At 38.8% G+C, this 19,797-nt stretch overlaps 1 protein-coding gene across 9 annotated transcripts in view; it reads right to left on the bottom strand.

Annotated features, from left to right (window-relative positions):
• Positions 1-19,797, bottom strand: part of rab3gap1 (RAB3 GTPase activating protein subunit 1) — a 67,334-nt gene that overhangs the window by 27,994 nt on the left and 19,543 nt on the right. For 7 of the 9 annotated variants that reach the window (XM_080199354.1, XM_080199355.1, XM_080199356.1 and 4 more), the window contains 9 exons: positions 17,071-17,152; positions 16,101-16,169; positions 15,420-15,493; positions 15,226-15,318; positions 14,934-15,109; positions 8,555-8,647; positions 6,301-6,473; positions 5,955-6,009; positions 1,637-2,023 (listed from right to left, as the gene is read on the bottom strand). In XM_080199354.1, the coding sequence (XP_080055480.1) occupies positions 1,637-2,023; positions 5,955-6,009; positions 6,301-6,473; positions 8,555-8,647; positions 14,934-15,109; positions 15,226-15,318; positions 15,420-15,493; positions 16,101-16,169; positions 17,071-17,152 (1,202 nt within the window). The remainder of the gene's footprint in view (positions 1-1,636; positions 2,024-5,954; positions 6,010-6,300; positions 6,474-8,554; positions 8,648-14,933; positions 15,110-15,225; positions 15,319-15,419; positions 15,494-16,100; positions 16,170-17,070; positions 17,153-19,797) is intronic. The other 2 variants (XM_080199351.1, XM_080199358.1) reach the window with 1 other exon arrangement.

The following is a 19,797-nucleotide window of genomic DNA, read 5'->3' as shown; positions in this document are numbered from 1 at the left end:
CTCAACAGTCATAACAATAACAGCTTTCACAGGCATTCACTGCTGAACAGGACAAGGAGATAAAGGCAAACTGAAAGCCATACCCAAGATTGAGTAGTGAGATAATGGGAACATCTGTGATAGAATAGAATAGTTAATTAAGGAATTAATGAGAAACATCATAATGAAAAGTAGGAAGAACTAAAAATATGTGCTAAAAACCATTCAGGGAGGCACCATAGCTGCTTATGGCTCTCTCCAGTATATGCTTGAATAAAGGCTTTGCTTACTGGAACTCAAGCTTAGTGGTCTCATATTTTACTGTAACAAAAGGGTATCCGCATACATACATAAAGTGATGGTTTTTAACCCAGAAGCAGTACGGTAATAAAATTTGCAAGTTCTTAAAATCAATTACAGATTCCACAGATCTTTTAATTAATGTTTGAAAATGAGTTTTAAAGAGTTTGCATCAATTGTAAAGAGATCAATTGTAATTCTCTTGAATACAAAGAAATGTGATCTGGTGTCCTTAACTTGAAAGCAGTATGAACAGGAAGTTAAGAAAGAAACAGTGTGGCTGGTAGACATTAAGGAGAGCTACAGACACAAAGGAGAATTACATGCAGAGGAGCTGGAGGGTGAAGATTAGATACAGACACAGAGAGAGCAGACAGAGATAGAATGGAGGAGCACATCAAACTCTTGCAAGGGAAAAAAAACAAGTCACTCTGGAAGAGGTCTGTTTTCCTGTTTGGCAGAAAAGGAGATAGGAGTTCTCGGAGGCAACATGCAAGTTGGCTGAAAAAGGTCTAAAACCTAAAAAGTTCTGCAAATGCCTCAGAGATGCTACATTGGTGGGCACTATCCCAGAAGTGACCAACTATTAACTAGGGTTGGTTCATGAACTGGCTAGTTAGTTGAAAATGAGCTCTGGAAAGCTACACTAACAGGACTGCAGCGACCCAAGGGAGAGTTTGTTCATAAAAGTGTACCTTGCTAACTATCATACCTGCGAAATACAGGGGTGAAACTGTTGTTAGATAGGACTCCCAACCTAACCTGTGTGGATTAACAGCAGCATGTTGTGGAACGATGTAGCTATGCAATGCCATACATGCTGATGGAGAATGCTTGTTCTGTGCAATTCATCTTTGTTGTATTGATTAAAGTGAGATTGACCTTTCTATTTGAAGTATTATTTGCCTGTTAATTCGCATTGGTTCTGATTTATGTTAAAATGTGAACTGTGCAAGAAGTGAGCTGTTTTGATTTACGATTCCTCCATGGGGATTGTAACTATACATGTTGCACACACATTTAGCAATTACGAGTGGAAATCTTGCCCACTTTCTTTTTTAAACAGGGATATCTGCTTTCTTGATGACAAATTTATCCAATTGGCCATCAAGTGTGATTACATTATTTGAAATTACTCCTGTGAACATAGAACATTACAGCGCAGAACAGGCCCTTCGGCCCACAATGGTGCGCCGACCAGTTAAAAAACAATGACCCTCTAACCTAAACCAATCCCTTTTCATCCATAAACCTATCCACGAATATACAAAAAAACTTAAGTAACCTTGTCAGATACTTTATTATAAAATACAGTACATGTTGGAAAGTAATATTTGTTACCCAAAATATTTCTTACCTGTGTAACTGGAACACAAAGTGGATCTCCTGTGTGAAGCAATGTTAGTTTGCCATGCTGATGTAGACGTCCCTCAGGTCTCCACTTTTGGCTCTCTTTCTTGCCACCATCTTTCACCTCTCCTTTTGTTGTTCCATCTTTCATTTCACTGACTTTCAAATCTTCTGTGTCACTCAGACATTCAAAAAACTCATCCTCACTATCACTCCATGACTCCCACGATTTCTGTTGAGACGATTCCCCTTTGTTTTCCTTAACGTCTCTATCATCTGTTGTCCCTTTACTATTTGACACCTTTCGGTCCATTGAGCCACCTAGTGCATTTTCAGTTGCTTGTTTTCTTCCATCATCTCTTGCTTTTTTTCTCTCAATGCAACAATTCAGCATCTTGAAATTAAAATTTTTTCACAGGAAGTTAAAATTTTATACCATTGTTCATTTCATTCCTCTCCCCCCACTTTATGTCCGAGGCTCAAGTGCAGCTTTGAACACAATACTGTATAGGATAAACTGCATCCACCAAAGCTCAACTCAAGCCACTCCAGCATTGTGGTCACAAAGGACACAAATGATTCTAGCACAAGCCACACAATTTCTCTCTAGCATTTTCCTCTCATTTCCCCTTTTCAACAAATTTTCAGATTCCTACTGAATCATTTTCAGCAACTAAAGTGCCACTACCTGGGGGGACGATTCTCCCATCCCACTGCACTGCCTTAGTGCAGCCGACCTAATGATTGTACTATAATCCAGTACAAATATCAGTCTCCTCTTTTCCCTTCAGGATCCTCTCCCAGCGGGTCTGAGAGCCACTCCCTCACTGGCGAAAAACTCAACTCTCAAGTACAAGCTTCAACGAGCATCACCAGCTCTCAATTCACTGAGGTTTGTCCTGTTTACTCTTAAAGGGACATGAATTTTTAACATGGTCAGATTACCTTTCTTTAAAAAAAAACTAAATTTAGACACAAATACATAGATATAAATATGGGATAAACATAATTTCAGACTCCTTTTGTTATACGGCAAGACATCCTCCTAGAACCTTCAACAATTTTTCCCTGGAAATATTCCCTTGTTTGAAAGCAGTCATAAGAACATAAGAAATAGGAGCAGGAGTAGGCCATCCAGCCCTTCGAGCCTGCCCCGCCATTCAATAAGATCATGGCTGATCTGTCATGTCTCAGTTCCACATTCCCGCCCTCTCCCCATAACCCTTAATCCCCTCGCTTATCAAAAACCCATCAACCCGCGTCTTAAAAATATTTAGCGAGGCAGCCTCCACCACCTCAACAGGCAGAGAATTCCAGAGATTCACCACCCTTTGAGTGAAGAAGTTCCTCCTCAACTCCGTTCTAAACTGCGCCCCCCCCACTTATCTTGAGGCTGTGCCCCCTAGTTCTACTGTCCTTTCTGAGCGGGAAGAGCCTCTCCACCTCTATCCTATCCATCCCATTCATCACCTTATACGTCTCAATGAGATCTCCCCTCATTCTTCTCAACTCTAACGAGTACAAGCCTAGTTTATTCAGCCTCTCCTCATAGCTCAACCCCCTCAACTCCGGTATCAGCCTAGTAAACCTCCTCTGCACTCCCTCCAAGGCCAAAATATCCTTGCGTAAGTACAGCGACCAAAACTGCACACAGTACTCCAGCCTCACCAATGCCCTATACAGCTGCAGCAAGACCTCCCTACTTTTATATTCAATCCCCCTCGCTATGAAGGCCAGCATCCCATTCGCCTTCCTGACCACCTGCTGCACCTGCAAGCTGGGTTTTTGCAACTCATGCACAAGGACCCCGAGGTCCCTCTGCACCGTCGCCTGCTGCAGGTTTTCGCCATGTAAGTAATAGTCCATCCTACCATTATTCCTACCAAAGTGGACCACCTCACACTTGCCAACATTAAATTCCATTTGCCATTTCCTGGCCCATTCGCCCAGCCTATCTAGATCCTTCTGCAGACTCTCCACACCCTCCGCGCAATTTGCCGTTCCACCAATCTTGGTGTCATCAGCAAATTTCAACACCATACACTCGGTTCCCTCCTCCAGATCATCTATATAAATGGTAAATAGCTGAGGCCCCAGCACCGACCCCTGGGGCACTCCACTAGTCACCAACCGCCAATCCGAATAGCACCCATTAACCCCCACTCTCTGTCTCCTATTTGACAACCAATCCTCTATCCACGCTAACACCCTACCCCCAACTCCATGCCCCCTTACCTTCTGCAATAACCTCTTGTGAGGTACCTTGTCAAACGCCTTCTGAAAATCAAGAAAGACCACATCCACCAGCTCTCCTCTATCCACCGCCCTAGACACATCCTCATAGAACTCCAGTAAATTTGTCAGACACGATTTCCCCTTAACGAAACCGTGCTGCGTCTGCTCTATCAAACAATTCCCCTCAAGATGCCTTGCTATTTCCTCCTTGATGACGGATTCTAACATTTTACCTACAACAGACGTTAAACTAACCGGCCTATAATTCCCTGCCTTTTGCCTGGCATCCTTCTTAAACATCGGCGTAACATTAGCCGCTTTCCAATCTTCCGGCACTTCCCCGGAATCCAGCGAAGTCTGGAAAATAACCACCAAGGCATCCACTATCACCTCCGCCATTTCTTTCAGAACCCTCAGACGCATTCCATCCGGTCCTGGGGACTTGTCCACAATCAGTCCCTCCAGTCTGTCGAGCATCGCCTCTCTAGTAACAATAATGTCATTGAGACCCTCCAGTCCTACCACCTTTCCATCGCTAACACCCGGCAAATTATTCACGTCTTCCTCCGTGAAGACCGAAACAAAAAAGTTATTCAAGACCTCAGCCATTTCCCCATCCCCTACCACTAAGTCCCCCCTCTCATCCTCTAAGGGTCCAACGTTCACCCTAGCCAGCCTCTTCCTTTTTATATATTTATAAAAACTCTTGCTATCCTTTTTTATATTAAGCGCTAGCCTAGCTTCATAGTTTCTCCTATCCTTCTTTATCAATCTTTGTTGACATTTAAACCTCTCCCAATCCTCTTCTTGCCCACTACTCTCAGCTACTCTAAACGCCTCCGCTTTTAATTTAACACTTTCCTTCACCTCCTTCGTTATCCATGGCTTATTACCTCACGGCTTATTAGCTATGTGGATTGCTGTACAGAGTTTAACTCATTTTTAATGAGTATTTCCCCTTGTTTTTCTCATCATCTTTTTGCACAAATCTATTTAACCCTGGCGATTTATGCTCTCCTAGTTAAGTCTGTCTTGTACTCACTTCTCCTGTTTCTCTTTATTTAGGCTTACTTCATATATTGTTGAATCCTCTACATGTCTTACTGGTTTAAAGTCAAGATGGAGCAATTTTGTTACATTGAAAAATGAACACTTCAAATGACATTTCACTGGGAAACAATCCAACATGAGGTGGAAGATGATATAGTCCCAATTATTGATGTGCAAGGTGAAATGAAAATCTACAAATGCCTGAAAACAATTTGCTGACAAGATGTTTTGCTCAGCTAAGTTCTAGAATTTATTGTGCAACATGAACTGAAAAGGTGGTTCAATGTACAATCTTTAAATTTAAGAATTTAAAAGAGGATAGGTCGTGGTAAGTATCAGATGCTTAGAAGGTAGATAAAACATCATTGCTTTAAGCAAAAATATGAAAACTATTGACACTAAAAATTAAATACAAAAACACATATTTTCTACAACTTATTACCATTAAGAGTTAAGATAATTAAGAATTAAGGAGAATAATGTCCATTATTTCAGAATATGAATTAAAAATTATTTTTTATGTTGACAGAAAAAATGGTGTTTTAGCAGTGTAATATAATGCTTAATGACATTAATATCTAATGATTTTTCATAGTAAATAAGGATGCAAGGTGTTTACCTAAAATTGAGAAAAACTCAGTCAGACTATACTTTTCTTTGCATTGACATATTCAGTCAATTCAACTGAAAGCATGTTGAAATATAAGGGTGGCAGTGGTTAGCACTGCTGCTTCACAGCACCAGGGATCCGGGTTCGATTCCCAGCTCGGGTTACTGTTTGTGTGGAGTCTGCACGTTCTCCCCATTTCTGCATGGGCTTCCTCCCATAGTCTGAAAGACGTGCTGGTTAGGTCCATTGGCCATGCTAAATTCTCCCTCAGTGTACCTGACCAGACAATGGACTGTGGCAAGCAGGGGATTTTCGCAGTAACTTCATTGTAGTGTTAATGTAAGCCTACTAGTAACACTAATAAATAAATTTTAAAACATGTAGAATAGCTGCTGTCATTAAAGTTAATGGGTGGAATTCTAAATCCTACCTGAAGTTTTTGATGTAACAAGCAGCATTTTAAATCTGGAGGTCCAGTAGTTAACCTGCAAAATAAAATTAATTATTTAATTGTTGCACTTTATAGCAATCCACAGGTTCAAACCTTGCATTCATCATTAACATCTTTATTTAAAAAATCATACTATCCAAAACAACACATCCTAAATTTCAGAACCTTTGACATCTATACAACCTGGATCCTGTCAGTCATTAGAGGGTGATGAATGTAAAACTTAATTGATTTTCCATGCTGCAGCAAATGACCTAAGATTACAAGCACAAATACTAAAGATTCAAACCTGGGGCTTTGAATGCTGTTTAAAAAGAAAACTTACCCTGGTACAAGATAATTATTTTCCAATCTGTATCGCATTTCCAAGACAAATTCCTGCCATAAGTGGGCCACACCCCTCATTCCGCCATGGTAAAAGTTAACCATACAGAGACACAAAGCCAATTTGTATGTCAGGCTGTCTGAAGGAGCCGATTTAAATTGACTGTAAAGGGTCTGATGAAGATAAACAATAAAAACGTAATAGAAATAATTAGTACGTATAAGTTTACCAATTTTATATACTGGTGTTTTGAATTTAGAAAAACTGAATAGGTAACATACCTGAATATAATCAGTTCACAAGTCATTTTAAATTAGAAAAACCTTTTAAGCAGTAAACATATTTTTGCACACATTTATGGATTAAAAGATGGTACAGAAGCGGTTAGTCACAATCATGATGGGTTGAATGGCCTCCTTCTGGACCATAAATTTCTGTACAGCCATGATTCTATGACTAATGAAAAATGAATTTGGCAAATAGTTAAAGGAAATATTAAATAACTAGAGAAATATCACACAAATGAGGAAAGAACAGTTTAAAGTGGATTACTGTAACATAGTTAGCTGGCTTAAATCAGATAGCAGTGATGCAGGCACATTGGACCAGCTGACGTAAAAAAAAACAATTTTTTAGAAAGAAATTTATATGCCAATCACCAAACCAAAACTGTGGCACTTATACAAGTCTAAGTACAAATTTCAAAAGAGCTAGACATCAAAACATGCTGCTTAGCCAAAATAAGGCTACATGCAACTATCAGAAAACTGAACTAAAAATTAATTTACAACGACTTGAAGTTTTAGAATAACATTCAGGTTAATGCTGATGGAGATTTCCAAATAGGGAGGAAGAAGTGTTTCCTCATGAGAAATACACAAGTATGTAAAATTGCAAAACAAAAGTGAGAGAACACATCAAATGGAAGAAATCAACAAGTCCATTTTATAGATAAACAGGAGATAGAAATGAGGAAAGGAAAGAAAAACAATGCAAGACTATTACATTCTCCATTTACGCCACACAGGAAATTATCTAAACTTCGAGTATTTGAGACACACACGTTAAGCATGCCCGTGAAAATGCTGCAAAATTTTATTGTAAACATCAACTTAAAATTCTGACAAATGCTAGTCTGAGTACGCAAACAATTCATCCATTATTAAAATCACGATTAGACATAAAAACATTCCCACACGTATTAAATTATTTGTTATGGTGCATAATAAATTCTAATTTAGTACATTTCTCAGATCCACGAATACTCTCCTTATCCTCAAAGGATTAGTAAAGATATTTGGCTATAGCTGAGAGCAACATTTGTAGTACTGGATAGACTGACAGTTTCATTCAAGTGTTTCAGTAAAGATGGTTTAATTTTGTCTATTTAGTTTTCCTAGAAATTAATCTTGGACACAAGATCTTCCCTACTCTCCTGCTTTCACGCAAAATGCACACATTTTCCTATCATCTGTCTATTTAATGTAATCTAATCATCTAAATTGTATTTCTTTTGCAGTGTGAAATTTAAATATTAAGTGCTGGAAAAGAAATAAGAACTTGAAACCATATGGCCTTTTTCATGACACTGGACGTCCATTAAGTAGTGATGGAACTGTAATCAGTGTTGTACCATTGAAACACAGCAACCAATTTTTGCACAGCAAGATCCCACAAGCAGCAATTAAATAAGTGATGTTTTGTGTGCTAGTTATACAATAAATATTTACTAGGACATTAGGAGAGCTTTCCTTCTCTTCAAATTATGATGCAAGATCTTTTACATCTGCTCAAGAGGATAGCCAAGGCCTCTGAATCTTCGTCATTTCCTCCACACTGTTATGTGCTCAAGTCTCTGGAGCAGAACCTGAGCACATAACCTTTTGATTCTATCATTTTTTCTTGCGTATCAAAAATAATTGCATTAACACAAACATAAGTCTGAAGCTCATACAATGCTATAGTTTGGAACAAGAATTGAATAATGAAGAAACAATTTGTGCACAATACAATCAAATTCTGCAGCCAATTTAGCACCTTCAATTGTGGCCACACCACCTCCTCTTCATATTCTCATGTTAGCATCATAAATACTGAGCTCAGTGGGAAGAACAAGTATGCCTAAAAGTTTATAGCAATCATTACCGTAACTTATTTTGTTGCAACATGCAGAAGAAATAAAGTAACCTCCAACAACTAAAACATTTAAAACGACTTTCTAGGACTGAATTAGATAGAAGATTCTGGAACTTACACAACCCTCATCTTCAAATGTAGCGACATTACTTCCTCTTGAGGTACTACGTTTAGCATTAAACGCATCAGCAGCAGCATCTGGGAACAGAAACTAAAGCATACAAAATAATGCGTTAGATTACATTTAGTTACTCTTTATCATGGAGTGGTGTGTGTTATGATCAGTCATCTATCTCCTGAACCCACATTTATTTTAACAAATGTAATTCCCATCACAATTAATAAAGTATCTCTTACTGCTTTACTAAAGATGAAGTCAATAATTCTTAGCAAAATGAAATTATCTTGTCGTCTTATTAAAAGAGTCAAATCTATTCATGCTTTTTTAAAAAAGAAACTGTGTCAAATAATTTGGAATTTAAGTTTTGGGTCAATACTCACTCTTTTAAACCCAGTCACAATATGCAAGCCATTTAAAAGTTAACTGCAGTAAAATCTCTCTACCAAGTTTCGTCCAATACCGTGTATTATGGTACCAGAGTAGAAAGTCTGTTATGAAGCCCTGTTAAACCTGAACAGTTGTTCTATTTTGATATCAGTGTGAAGATGAGCTGCTTCACTCCAGGTGAGCAAGTTTTTATCAAAGCAAACTTTATTTAACATTACAGTTTAACTACACCAACTGAATTAGCTTAACTTTTATCAGTTGAAATATTTAAACATTAAACATGACAAGATACAATTCTTGACTGCTAACCAACTGGTTCCAATTCAAGCAATTTTCTTCTTAAAGACTGAAACTTGTCTTCAAAATCAGTAACACAGTTTGCGTACTTGTTAATAGTCCTGGAGCCTTTTGAGCACGTCTGGAGAAAAGACAGAGGAGACCTCTGTCTTTTGACAGTCCCAAACAGCCACCTCCAGAGAGAAAGAGAAAGAGAAAGAGAGAGAGAGAGAGAGAGAAAGAAAGAAAGGAGAGAGAGAGAGAGAAAGACACTTCTTGCTTCTTTCAGAACCAGGCAGAAACTGACTGTTTTTCCTGTAAGCTTGGCTCCACCCTTTAACACATGACTGCATTTGTCAATCAACCTAACTGAAATCCTATTCTGAAACCTCAGGGGAGAAACCAAAAGAAAGAAAAAATGCATTAACTCAGACTAAAACAAATGCATTCCTAGCTAAAATCAATCATTAGCCTCATTTCCAGCATGTCAGCTGCCTGTTACAGACAAATTACCATTGTGTAAAACAGCTGAATTTTAAACACACCCTTTACAAGAAACTTGATAGAAATACATTTCTTAAAGACACGGTATCATGATAAGTGTTACAAGATTCAGTTAAAGGTTAGAGAGAAAAATAATACAAAATTAAACAATGCCAATTATGCCATTGTTTAGTTTGCAGCTGATTGACAGTTCCTTTGCAAATTTTAGTGGTTAGATATTCAAAACTGAGTGCTATTAAAACCATCTTTTGGATATAAAAAAGACTGTTTTATTTAATGAGAGTCTTGAAATCAGTTAGTTTGGAATTCTAAGAGAAAAACAACTTGAAGTTACCATAAAGTAGCTTAGATTAATAAAGGCATTCATAGCCATAGAGAGAAAAAAAAAGGGTATTTGAAAGTAACTTGAGGGATTAGCTCAAGCTTTTAGAGTTGTGCAATTTTGCAGTTTTGCCTACTCAAGGAGACAGATCACAGCCTGGATTTTGTGATCAACAACAAAACTGCTAATCTCAAACTAAGCTGCCTACGAAGAAGTAGCGATCTCTGTTGCATGGATTTCCCAATGTTAGTTTGAATCTGGTGCCAAGTTGATGGGATCTCCAGGTATCTAGCAGAAGTGATGTCATAAAGTAGGCCAGTCAACCACTTCTCAGAGACAAAGCAGTGATAAAAAGCACTGATTATCCTTCACTTTTTATATGAATTTACAGAGTGAATTAAAGAATGGGACATACACATTCAAAGCTGAAATAAACTTTTTTAAAAATATTAAAAACAATGGAATTTTCGTAATGGAAAAAATCGTGTTACTCAAAATATTAAATTAGTTCTGGGAGGGAGGAAACAAAGAGATTAGTTAGCATTGTTATGACTCAGTATCCATTAAACACCCAGTTGCGCCTCATGAAAAAGGTGCAACTTTTTCTAGGCCTTTAACAACAACATTGCAATGTAAGAAGGGAAGCTTTCCTAAATTCAATGACTTCATCTGCAAGGATAGAGCACCCTGTGGGGCAGCAAGAATTACTGACAGCAACATCTGGATTTCTACATGTAACTGTGTATATGCAGACATTGCTATACGTTTGCAGGAATGCAGACGTAGAGAGTTTTGCCATCATTTGCCATTAAAAACCACACAGTCCGGTCCAATATTTTCTACTTAAAATATGTAACTAGGACCATTAATTATTTATTTGACTTCTTTTAAATGAATGCATCTAATGAATTTCAACTTAAAATCAAATAGGGAACTAGTGTCTGTCTGTGGCCCCAAACAAGAAACAGCTTGCCAGTATTAAGGAAATGCATTCTTCATTATCCCTGAAGAGTCGCTAACAACTGCCTGCAGTCTGCACAGATCAAATTCAAAGAAAGTTATACAAAGGTCATCTGCAGTTCATAACCCAAGCTGGCCAACAGAAGTCTGCTTGCTCCCCAGATAAAGGGCCCCACAACTTTCCTTTCAATTCTTAATGGTTGAAACATTTAACAATTAGTCATTTGGTACAGAGCTTAAGAGCATTGCTCGAGTATTTCTGAAAAAAAGAGGCAATTTTGCCTTGCACTCATCAATTGGTGCATTCTCCATTGCAATGCTTCGACCAATCAATAGTCTACTAGCAAACCGGTCAGCATTCCCTTCTTATATAGTATAAATTGTTGTTTTCCCTTTGCACTGGTATTCTTATGACGTGTCCTGATGAGTGCAAGATGAAAGGCTTCGACATTTTTTTTTATTCAGCAATAAACATTTAACAATCACAGGCACCCATGGAGTTAGTTTTCCAGAGGCCCTTCTGCCCATCGTATCTGCACCAGCCATCAAACTCCTATCTATTTTAATCCTATTTTCCAGCACTTGGTCTATAACCTTGTGTACTATGGCATTTTAAGTGCTCATCCAAATGCTTCTTAAATGTTGAGAAGGTTCCCATCTCTACCACCCTTTCAGACAGAAGGTTTCAGATTCCCATCACCCTCTGGGTGAAACGTTTTTCCCCAAATCCCCTCTAAATCTCTTGTCCCTTACCTTAAATCTTTGCACATAGCTTAATGACCCCGCGACTAAAGGGGAAAAGTTTCTTATAATCTACCCTATTATCGTCCCTCATAATATTTTACATCTCAGTTGGGTCCCCCTCACAGCCTTCTCTACTCTAAGGAAGGCAACCCCAGCCTAACCAGCCTCACTTCGTAGCTTAAAACACTCCAGCTCATACAATGTCCTGATGAATCTCCTACCTAGTGCAATCATATCCTTCTACTGTGGTGACCTGAACTGCACACAGTATCCCAGTTGACCTAACAAGCATTTTATACCGTTCCATTATAACCTCCCAGCTCACATTCTATGCCTTGACTAATAAAGGCAAGTATTCCGTATGTCTATGTAGCCTCCTTATATAATTACCCCACCACCTTCGTAGATCTGATGTGGAGATGCCAGTGTTGGATTGGGGTAAGCACAGTAAGAAGTCTCACAACACCAGGTTAAAGTCCAACAAGTTTACTTGGTAGGACAAGCCACAAGCTTTCAGAGCACTGCTCCTTCATCAGGTGAGTGGGAGTCGAATTTACAGACAGGGCATATAAAGACACAAACTCAATTTACAAGCTGATGGTTGGAATGCGAGTCTTTATAGGTAATCAAGTCTTAAAAGGTACAGACAGTGTGAGTGGAGAGAGGGTTAAGCACAGGTTAAAGAGATGTGTATCATCTCCAGCCAGGGCAGTTACTGAGATTTTTCAACCCAGGCAAGTCGTGGGGATTATAGATGGTATGACATGAACTCAAGGTCCCAGTTGAGGCCGTCCTCATATGTGCAGAACTTGACTATCAGTTTTTGCTCAGCGATTCTGTGTTGTTGTGTGTCGTGAAGGCCACCTTGGAGAATGCTTACCCGAAGATCAGAGGCTGAATGCCCATGACTGCTCAAGTGTTCCCGAACAGGAAGAGAACACTCCTGTCTGATGATTGTTGAGAAGCGTTCATTCATCTGTTGTCATAGCATATGCATGGTCTCCCCAGTGTTCCATGTCTCGGGACATCCTTTCCTGCAGCGTATCAAGTAGACAACGTTGGCCGAGTTGCAAGAGTATGTATTGTGTACCTGGTGGATGGTGTTCTCATGTGACATGACAGCATCTGCGTCGATGATCTGGCACATCTTGCAGAGGTTTACAGGGTTGTGTGGTGTTGTGGCATCACACAGCGCACAACCCTGCCACAGCAACCTCTGCAGGACATGCCAGATCATCAACACAGATGTCATCATCTCATGTGAGAACACCATCCATCAGGTACACAATACATACTCTTGCAACTCGGCCAGCGTTGTCTACTTGATACGCTGCAGGAAAGGATGTCCTGAGGCACGGTATACTGGGGAGACAACGCAGATGCTACGACAACAGATGAATGAACACTGCTCGACAATCACCAGACAGGAGTGTTCTCTTCCTGTTCGGAAACACTTCAGCAGTCACGGGCATTCAGCCTCTGATCTTTGGGTAAGCATTCTCCAAGGCGGCCTTCACAACACACGACAACCAAGAATCGCTGAGCAAAAACTGATAGTCAAGTTCTGCACATATGAGGACGGCCTCAACTGGGACCTTGAGTTCATGTCATACTATCTATAATCCCCACGACTTGCCTGGACTTGCAAAATCTTAGTAACTGTCCTGGCTGGAGACAATACACATCTCTTTAACCTGTACTTAACCCTCTTTCCATTCACATTGTCTGCACCTTTAAGATTTGATTACCTGTAAAGACTCGCATTCCAACCATTATCTTGTAAACGGAGATTGTGTCTTTATTTGCCCTGTTTGTGAACACAACTCCCACTCACCCGATGAAGGAACAGCACTCAAAGTTTGTGCCTTGTGCTATCAAATAAACCTGCTGGACTTCAACTTGGTGTTGTGAGACTTCTTACTGTACCTTCATAGATCTAGAGACCTGCACCCAAACAAAAGATAAATCTCCTTGTGGAACCCATTGTGGAGAGTTGAAATTCATGTGACATTGGCCTCTGGCTTGTGAAACCTTACTGAATTGCAAAACTGAAGTCTCCTTTTCTATCATCTGCCAAGCAGGCTCACAGGCGAGGAGCTCTGGCCCAATTTGGACACCTGGTTTCTGATGAGAATGTTGTCCTTTTGCCTACAAGATTTGATTCATGTCTGCAAGTCCATCACATCATATGAAGTCAACAGAAAAGTGAATTATCCAGAATTGGTTTTAAGCTGAAATCAGAAAATGAAAGAATATTCATTGGACTTTGATTCTAAACTCTGGAACTTATATGGAAAAAATATTTATTTTCTCTCTGGTTTCCGCACTGTAAATCTCTTTTGTCTGAATTTGGGGGCAACATTGCAACCCTCCTTCAGTGTATGCAAATAAGCTCACCCTCTCTCTCGAGTTTGCTGTGAGGTTATTAATTAAAAATTGAATCACACCAAAACCAAGGGGTTAGGAAATACACTTAAAGAGCAATGCAAATCAAAACATCTTTCTGTTTACGAACAGATGGTGAGAAGAGAAATTAGTGCTGTTTACATTAACTTGTCTGTAAAAGTATCAAAATTTATACTTCTCAAAATTCATCAAGAAACAATTTTACATACAAAGTTCTGTTACTATAATTTTCAAGACCAATGCTTACGCACTTTGTGACAATACTTGAACATATGGAAGTTTGTGGATTTCAAATCACTTATTATTTTATGATACAGAATACAGCACCAATAGGGCAGTTTTATGCCATTTATGCTCCTCCTCTCCATCAGAGAGACAGCACTGGTCAAGGCGCACAAGGACAGCAAGTATGTTGTATGGAATGGATGTGTCTTTATAAGCTCATTGAAGAAATTGTGACCGCACCATTAAGTATCAAGCAATGATGTTGATCACCAGAGGGAACAGCTATATATTACACAAAACGCACTGAAGGGATGTAACTTGTTAAATAATATTACAAAATTAATGGAAGTAATGACCACAAATCAAAGTTATAACATTTTTATTCTGCTATTATCTACTTTTCTTAATACAAATTTCTGTAATTTATGGTCTTGAAAATTCACATTTCTAACTTTAAATTTCCCCATTATTTACATTGCTAATATTTTTGAAAAAAATAAATTTTAGTCAAATTATCAGTAGCTTGTACTTTCAAACAAAATAACAACTTACTAATAAAATGGAGTTTAGAACTTCATTGCTAATCGGTGACTCTTCCACACGTCTATGTCGATGCATCCTCTTGCGAGCACTATGAACCATATTTGACATAGTGGATAGTCTAGGCATGTGAACAGCTGTTGGTTCTGTGAGCTTCTGCAATGCTTGGCTGATATCTGCATTCTCTGCTGAAATGAAATGTTACTATAAACAACTTATTGAGTACACAGAAACTCTATTTTGTGCACAAGCCAAGTTCTAAAAAAAATTGGTACATCTGAATTTCAGAATCTGCTGTTTTAACCTTTGCTTTCATCTTCAAAAGCTGCCCTCCCAAGGAGTTCATCAGTTGATTCTTTCCGGCGACAAAGTTTAAAGAACTCGGTAAGAAAATCCCCTATAAGAAATGCAAAACCATTTAGGATTTCTAATAGAATTTCATCAAAACAAAAAAGTTTGAGTTCACTATGACTTGTATTATAATGGAGTAATTTATACCCAACAAGCATTGGGGGTTATCAGCTTTCCTCACTCTGACAGACCACTGGGGTGCTTGTAGAGCATCAAGGTCCCTGGGAAAAAAGTTAATAATTGTAAAATGTATTTTCAGCTTCATAAGCAATTTAATACTTCTGCTTCAAAACACTATTATTAAAATATTGTTAGGTGCTATCAATTTCCCTGCCACGTGGAAGAATGCTACTAATTTCTCAATCCCTCACTTCATTTATTCTACCACAGAATTGAAATTAGTGATTAATTTACCCCGCTTATTTTCATTAAAGACAAACTTATTTATTTTTCTAAGCCCTCATGCATTTCCAATTACTTTTGAAGTGCAACAAAATTGCCATGCACCATTTGTCAATCTTACATGTTGAATTTTATCTCAACGTTTTTCTCAAATTTTAGCAAAACTATCAAAATGCTTTCTAAAAACTTGTTAAATAAGTTAGAGTCCAAAGGTCCTAAAGGTTACTCAGCACAAATAAGATGTCTTAGATTATAAACATGGTTGTACTTTGAATACTTTCAATAGCAAAATAGTAAATTTGTGATCTGCAGAAGTGCCAAAGGATGAAATGTCAACTATCCTGAGCTTTTATTCAAGTATATATGTAAACTAGATTTTAAAAATTTGAATAGCAAAAGTAAAATTAAAAGCTACTCAGTACTCACGAGTATACATCATTGTCAACAATAATGCCTTCTGTGAGATGAGGCCAAGTGGTGGCTAGGTGTAATTCACTAAAACAGAAATACGGCAACAGTCAGAATCTTATTCATCCCATTATTAAAATGCATTAAACTCTGCAGAAAATGTGGAATAATATTTCTGGTACAGGAAGATCATTTGTCTGCTTGAATGGAGTTCTGATATCCAACTCAAAGACAAACTTACACAACAGCAGCTGGATAATTGCATTGTTTTTCATGGAAATTAATCAGGTACACTATATTTTATTCTTCTCTTCCAGTTTCAGAGTCAACCTATCTCATGCCAAGGGATGATGGGATCAGGGATAGGACAACATTAATACAGTACCACTACTGTTGAGTCATTCAGAATTTGTTCTTGCCTGCCCCATCTTTAAGTTATTCAAGACATTACTGCCACCTTGCCTTAAAATGTTAAAGTAAATTCAATACATAGATAAAATATGCTCTGACATGATACTCATCCAGAACTAAAAAGGTCCAGGCTCTATAATTTGTTTGCATTGAGTTTGTTCATCCCAAGGAAAGGAAGCAGAAGATCAACCATCAGCCTCACCTTTAACCATCTAGAATAACCTAATGGCCTTACAGTTTTGTTACACAATAGGGTGAAATACAAATGCCATGTATTTACTTTTTTTTATTTTTAAAAGAAGTGATTGGTACTAAAAAGTAGCCATCCTTAATTTCCTTCTTGTAACAACGTGCCTAAAACTGCACATTATTCTGTCATCTACATCATCTAACAACATTTGTATTCAATGATATCAGGTTATGTTGGTACAATTTGTACTGATTAGCAACTGGACACCGTTCCCAAAAGGTAATTAAAAACATTTATTCTATTTAGATGTATTTCAAAGTCAGACAAATGAAAATAAGCACATGTATAGCCCTATTTTCTATTATTGCTTGCATCAAAGAATCTCACCTAATAGGGTCTTCACATGCTCCAAACGGTAATTTTCCAAATTCTAGACCACCCACTTCTCCTCCAACCAATGCATCAAAATCTACACATGAAGAAAAATTCTGGATGAAGCACTTTGCACCCACGAAACGTTAGAAACTTTTCATCAAATTCTTATTTGCTGATAAGCATCTATAAATTAACTTTAAATTCCTAAATACAAGCCATTAAATAAAATGCAGCAATACCATATATCACTGCTTTTGCAGGAAGCATGAACACAAAACACTTCCTGTTGCATCCAAGAGTAATAAGATTTTGCCCAGAGATTTCATGACTGTCTACAGTTTTCTGAACATATCTGTACTCTGATAACTTAGAGAGCTTTTCATCACTTTCAAACGCTTTAGAACCAATTAAGTATTTTTTGAAATGTGGTCACTGTTGTAACGTAGGAAATGTGGCAGCCAATTTGTAAAAGGCAAGCTCCCACAAATGGCAAAGTAATAATGACCAGATCATTTGTTTTGTGATGTTAATTGAGGTATAAACACAGGGTTGAATTTTATGGGGGCGGGAGAAAAGGGTGTACTACTCACTCTTCCCATTCACAGAAGGAAAGTCAGTTCCTAGAGACCAACTTTTAAAAAGCGATAACAATCTGAGGACAACAAGTTCAGGGTCAGTCTTCTGCCCCTCAGTGGACAGGAAGTGACACCTTCGAGAGCTGTTGGAAACAGTTTGGCTGGCAGTTCTAGAAGTGGGTGCTGCCAGGGAGCCCAGATGGGGCCTCGATTTAATGTTTCAGCGAAGATGGCACCTCCAACATCACTCCCTCAGCGCTGCATTAAGTGATGTTTACGCTCAGGAGCCGAAAGATACCCATTATACTTTTGATTTGATTTATTGTCACACATATTAGTGTACAGTGAAAAGTATTGTTTCTTGTGCACTATACAAAATATACCGCTCAGAGAAGGAAACGTAGTGTTACAGTCATAGCTAGAGTGTAAACTTAATGCAACGCAAGTCCATTCAAAAATCTCACAGAAGCAGGGAAGAAGCTGTTCTTGAATTGGTTGGTCAGACTTTTGTATCTTTTTCCCAATGGAAGAAGGTGCAAGAGAGAATGTCTGGGGTGCGTGGAGTCCCTAATTATGCTGGCTGCTTTGCTGAGGCAGCAAAAAGTGTTGACAGAGTCAGTGGATTGGAGGCTGGTTTGCATGATGGATTGGGCAATATTCAGGACCTTTTGTAGTTCTCTGCAATCTTGGGCAGAGTAGGAGCCATACCAAGCTGTGTTACAACCGGAAAGAATGCTTTCTATGGTACATTTGTAAAAGTTGTTGAGAGTCGTAACTAACATGCCACATTTCCTTAGTCTTCTGAGAAAGTAGAAGCATTGGTGGGTTTTCTTAACTATAGTGTCAGAATGGGGAGACCAGGACAGGTTGTTGGTGATCAAGACACCTAAGGACTTGAAACTCTTGACCCTGTCTACTTCATCCCCACTGATGTAGACAGGGGCGTTTTCTCTTTATGCTTCCTGAAGTCAATGACAATCTCCTTCGTTCTGTTGACACTGAGGAAGAGATTATTGTCTCCGCACCATTCTCTCTCATTCCTGTACTCTGTCCCATCATTGTTTGGGATCCGACGCACTATGGTGGTGTCATCAGCAAACTTGAAAATCGAATTGGAGTGGTGGCTCAAGCCCCAGCAGCTGTCGACATGTGGAACTTCTGCACTGGGGGCCACAATCGCAGGGAAGACCTAATAGTGGCACTTAAGTGCCTGAAGGTACTCCCTTTAATTACAATCCCTACAATATTCACTCTTTTTCAGGATACTGAATCTGTAGTAAAATAATTCATGGATTCTGTTTCAACGGCTTTTGGCTGAGAATTCCAAATTCTCACCACCTTCTGTATAAATTGAAACAGGATCTATTAGAAAATGTTATTTTCAGTCTTGGCTTTTCTTAATGTTTGCCTAAGATCAGAAAATTTAACTTCTATCCAATACTTTAAAAGGCATTCTTTGGAAAAGCTAGAGTTTTAAAGAAAAAGGATTTGTTACCAATGCAATACATTTCAATACTGAGCAAGCAGGATAGAAACACATTTCTAAACCAGTCATTCCAGCATTGAGGAGTTCAAGAGATAGCAGCCATTTATGATGCAGCTATTACTGATGCAATTAAATTCTCACACAATGTTTAATTGTGAGGGCGAACAGCTGTTACTAAGGCAACAAAATCAAATTGCGCATTGGGAAGAGGTGAAAGGCAACACAAGGTGCTTTAGATGGTAAGCATTCAAATCACTTACTATTTCTATAATCTATCACAATAGGCAGAATTTGATGAAAAAAATTCGAAGTGCTGAACGAGCAAGAACATGGGAGAGTTTCAGGCTCATTTTCTGGGGGAGTTAAAAAAAGCAATCATATGGCACTTTGTCAAAAAAAAGGGTCAGAACGTGATTCTCACCAGTGGGAGGGAGATGTTGAGTGGAGCCTCAACTCACCTGTGAAGCTGGCTGCTGAGCTCCAGGGCTGCCACTGCGCAGGTGTACTGACAGTGCCAGTGATCATTCCCTATGCCAGCCCCTCAGCTACAAAGGCCACTGCCTAACCCAATCCCAACTATCCGGAGGGTTTTAAATGGCCTCCGGTCTCACCTGGGGACCATACATGATCCTTGCCAGTGAGGACCTCAGCCAGAGTGAGCCCAGGATTCAGTTTCGC

Source organism: Carcharhinus amblyrhynchos, chromosome 11 (assembly GCF_965287045.1).
Source record: "Carcharhinus amblyrhynchos chromosome 11, sCarAmb.v2.hapA, whole genome shotgun sequence".
NCBI classification, from domain to species: Eukaryota; Metazoa; Chordata; class Chondrichthyes; order Carcharhiniformes; family Carcharhinidae; genus Carcharhinus; species Carcharhinus amblyrhynchos.
The sequence above is the reverse complement of the archived record's forward strand: the minus strand, read 5'-3'. Positions and strand labels throughout refer to the sequence as shown.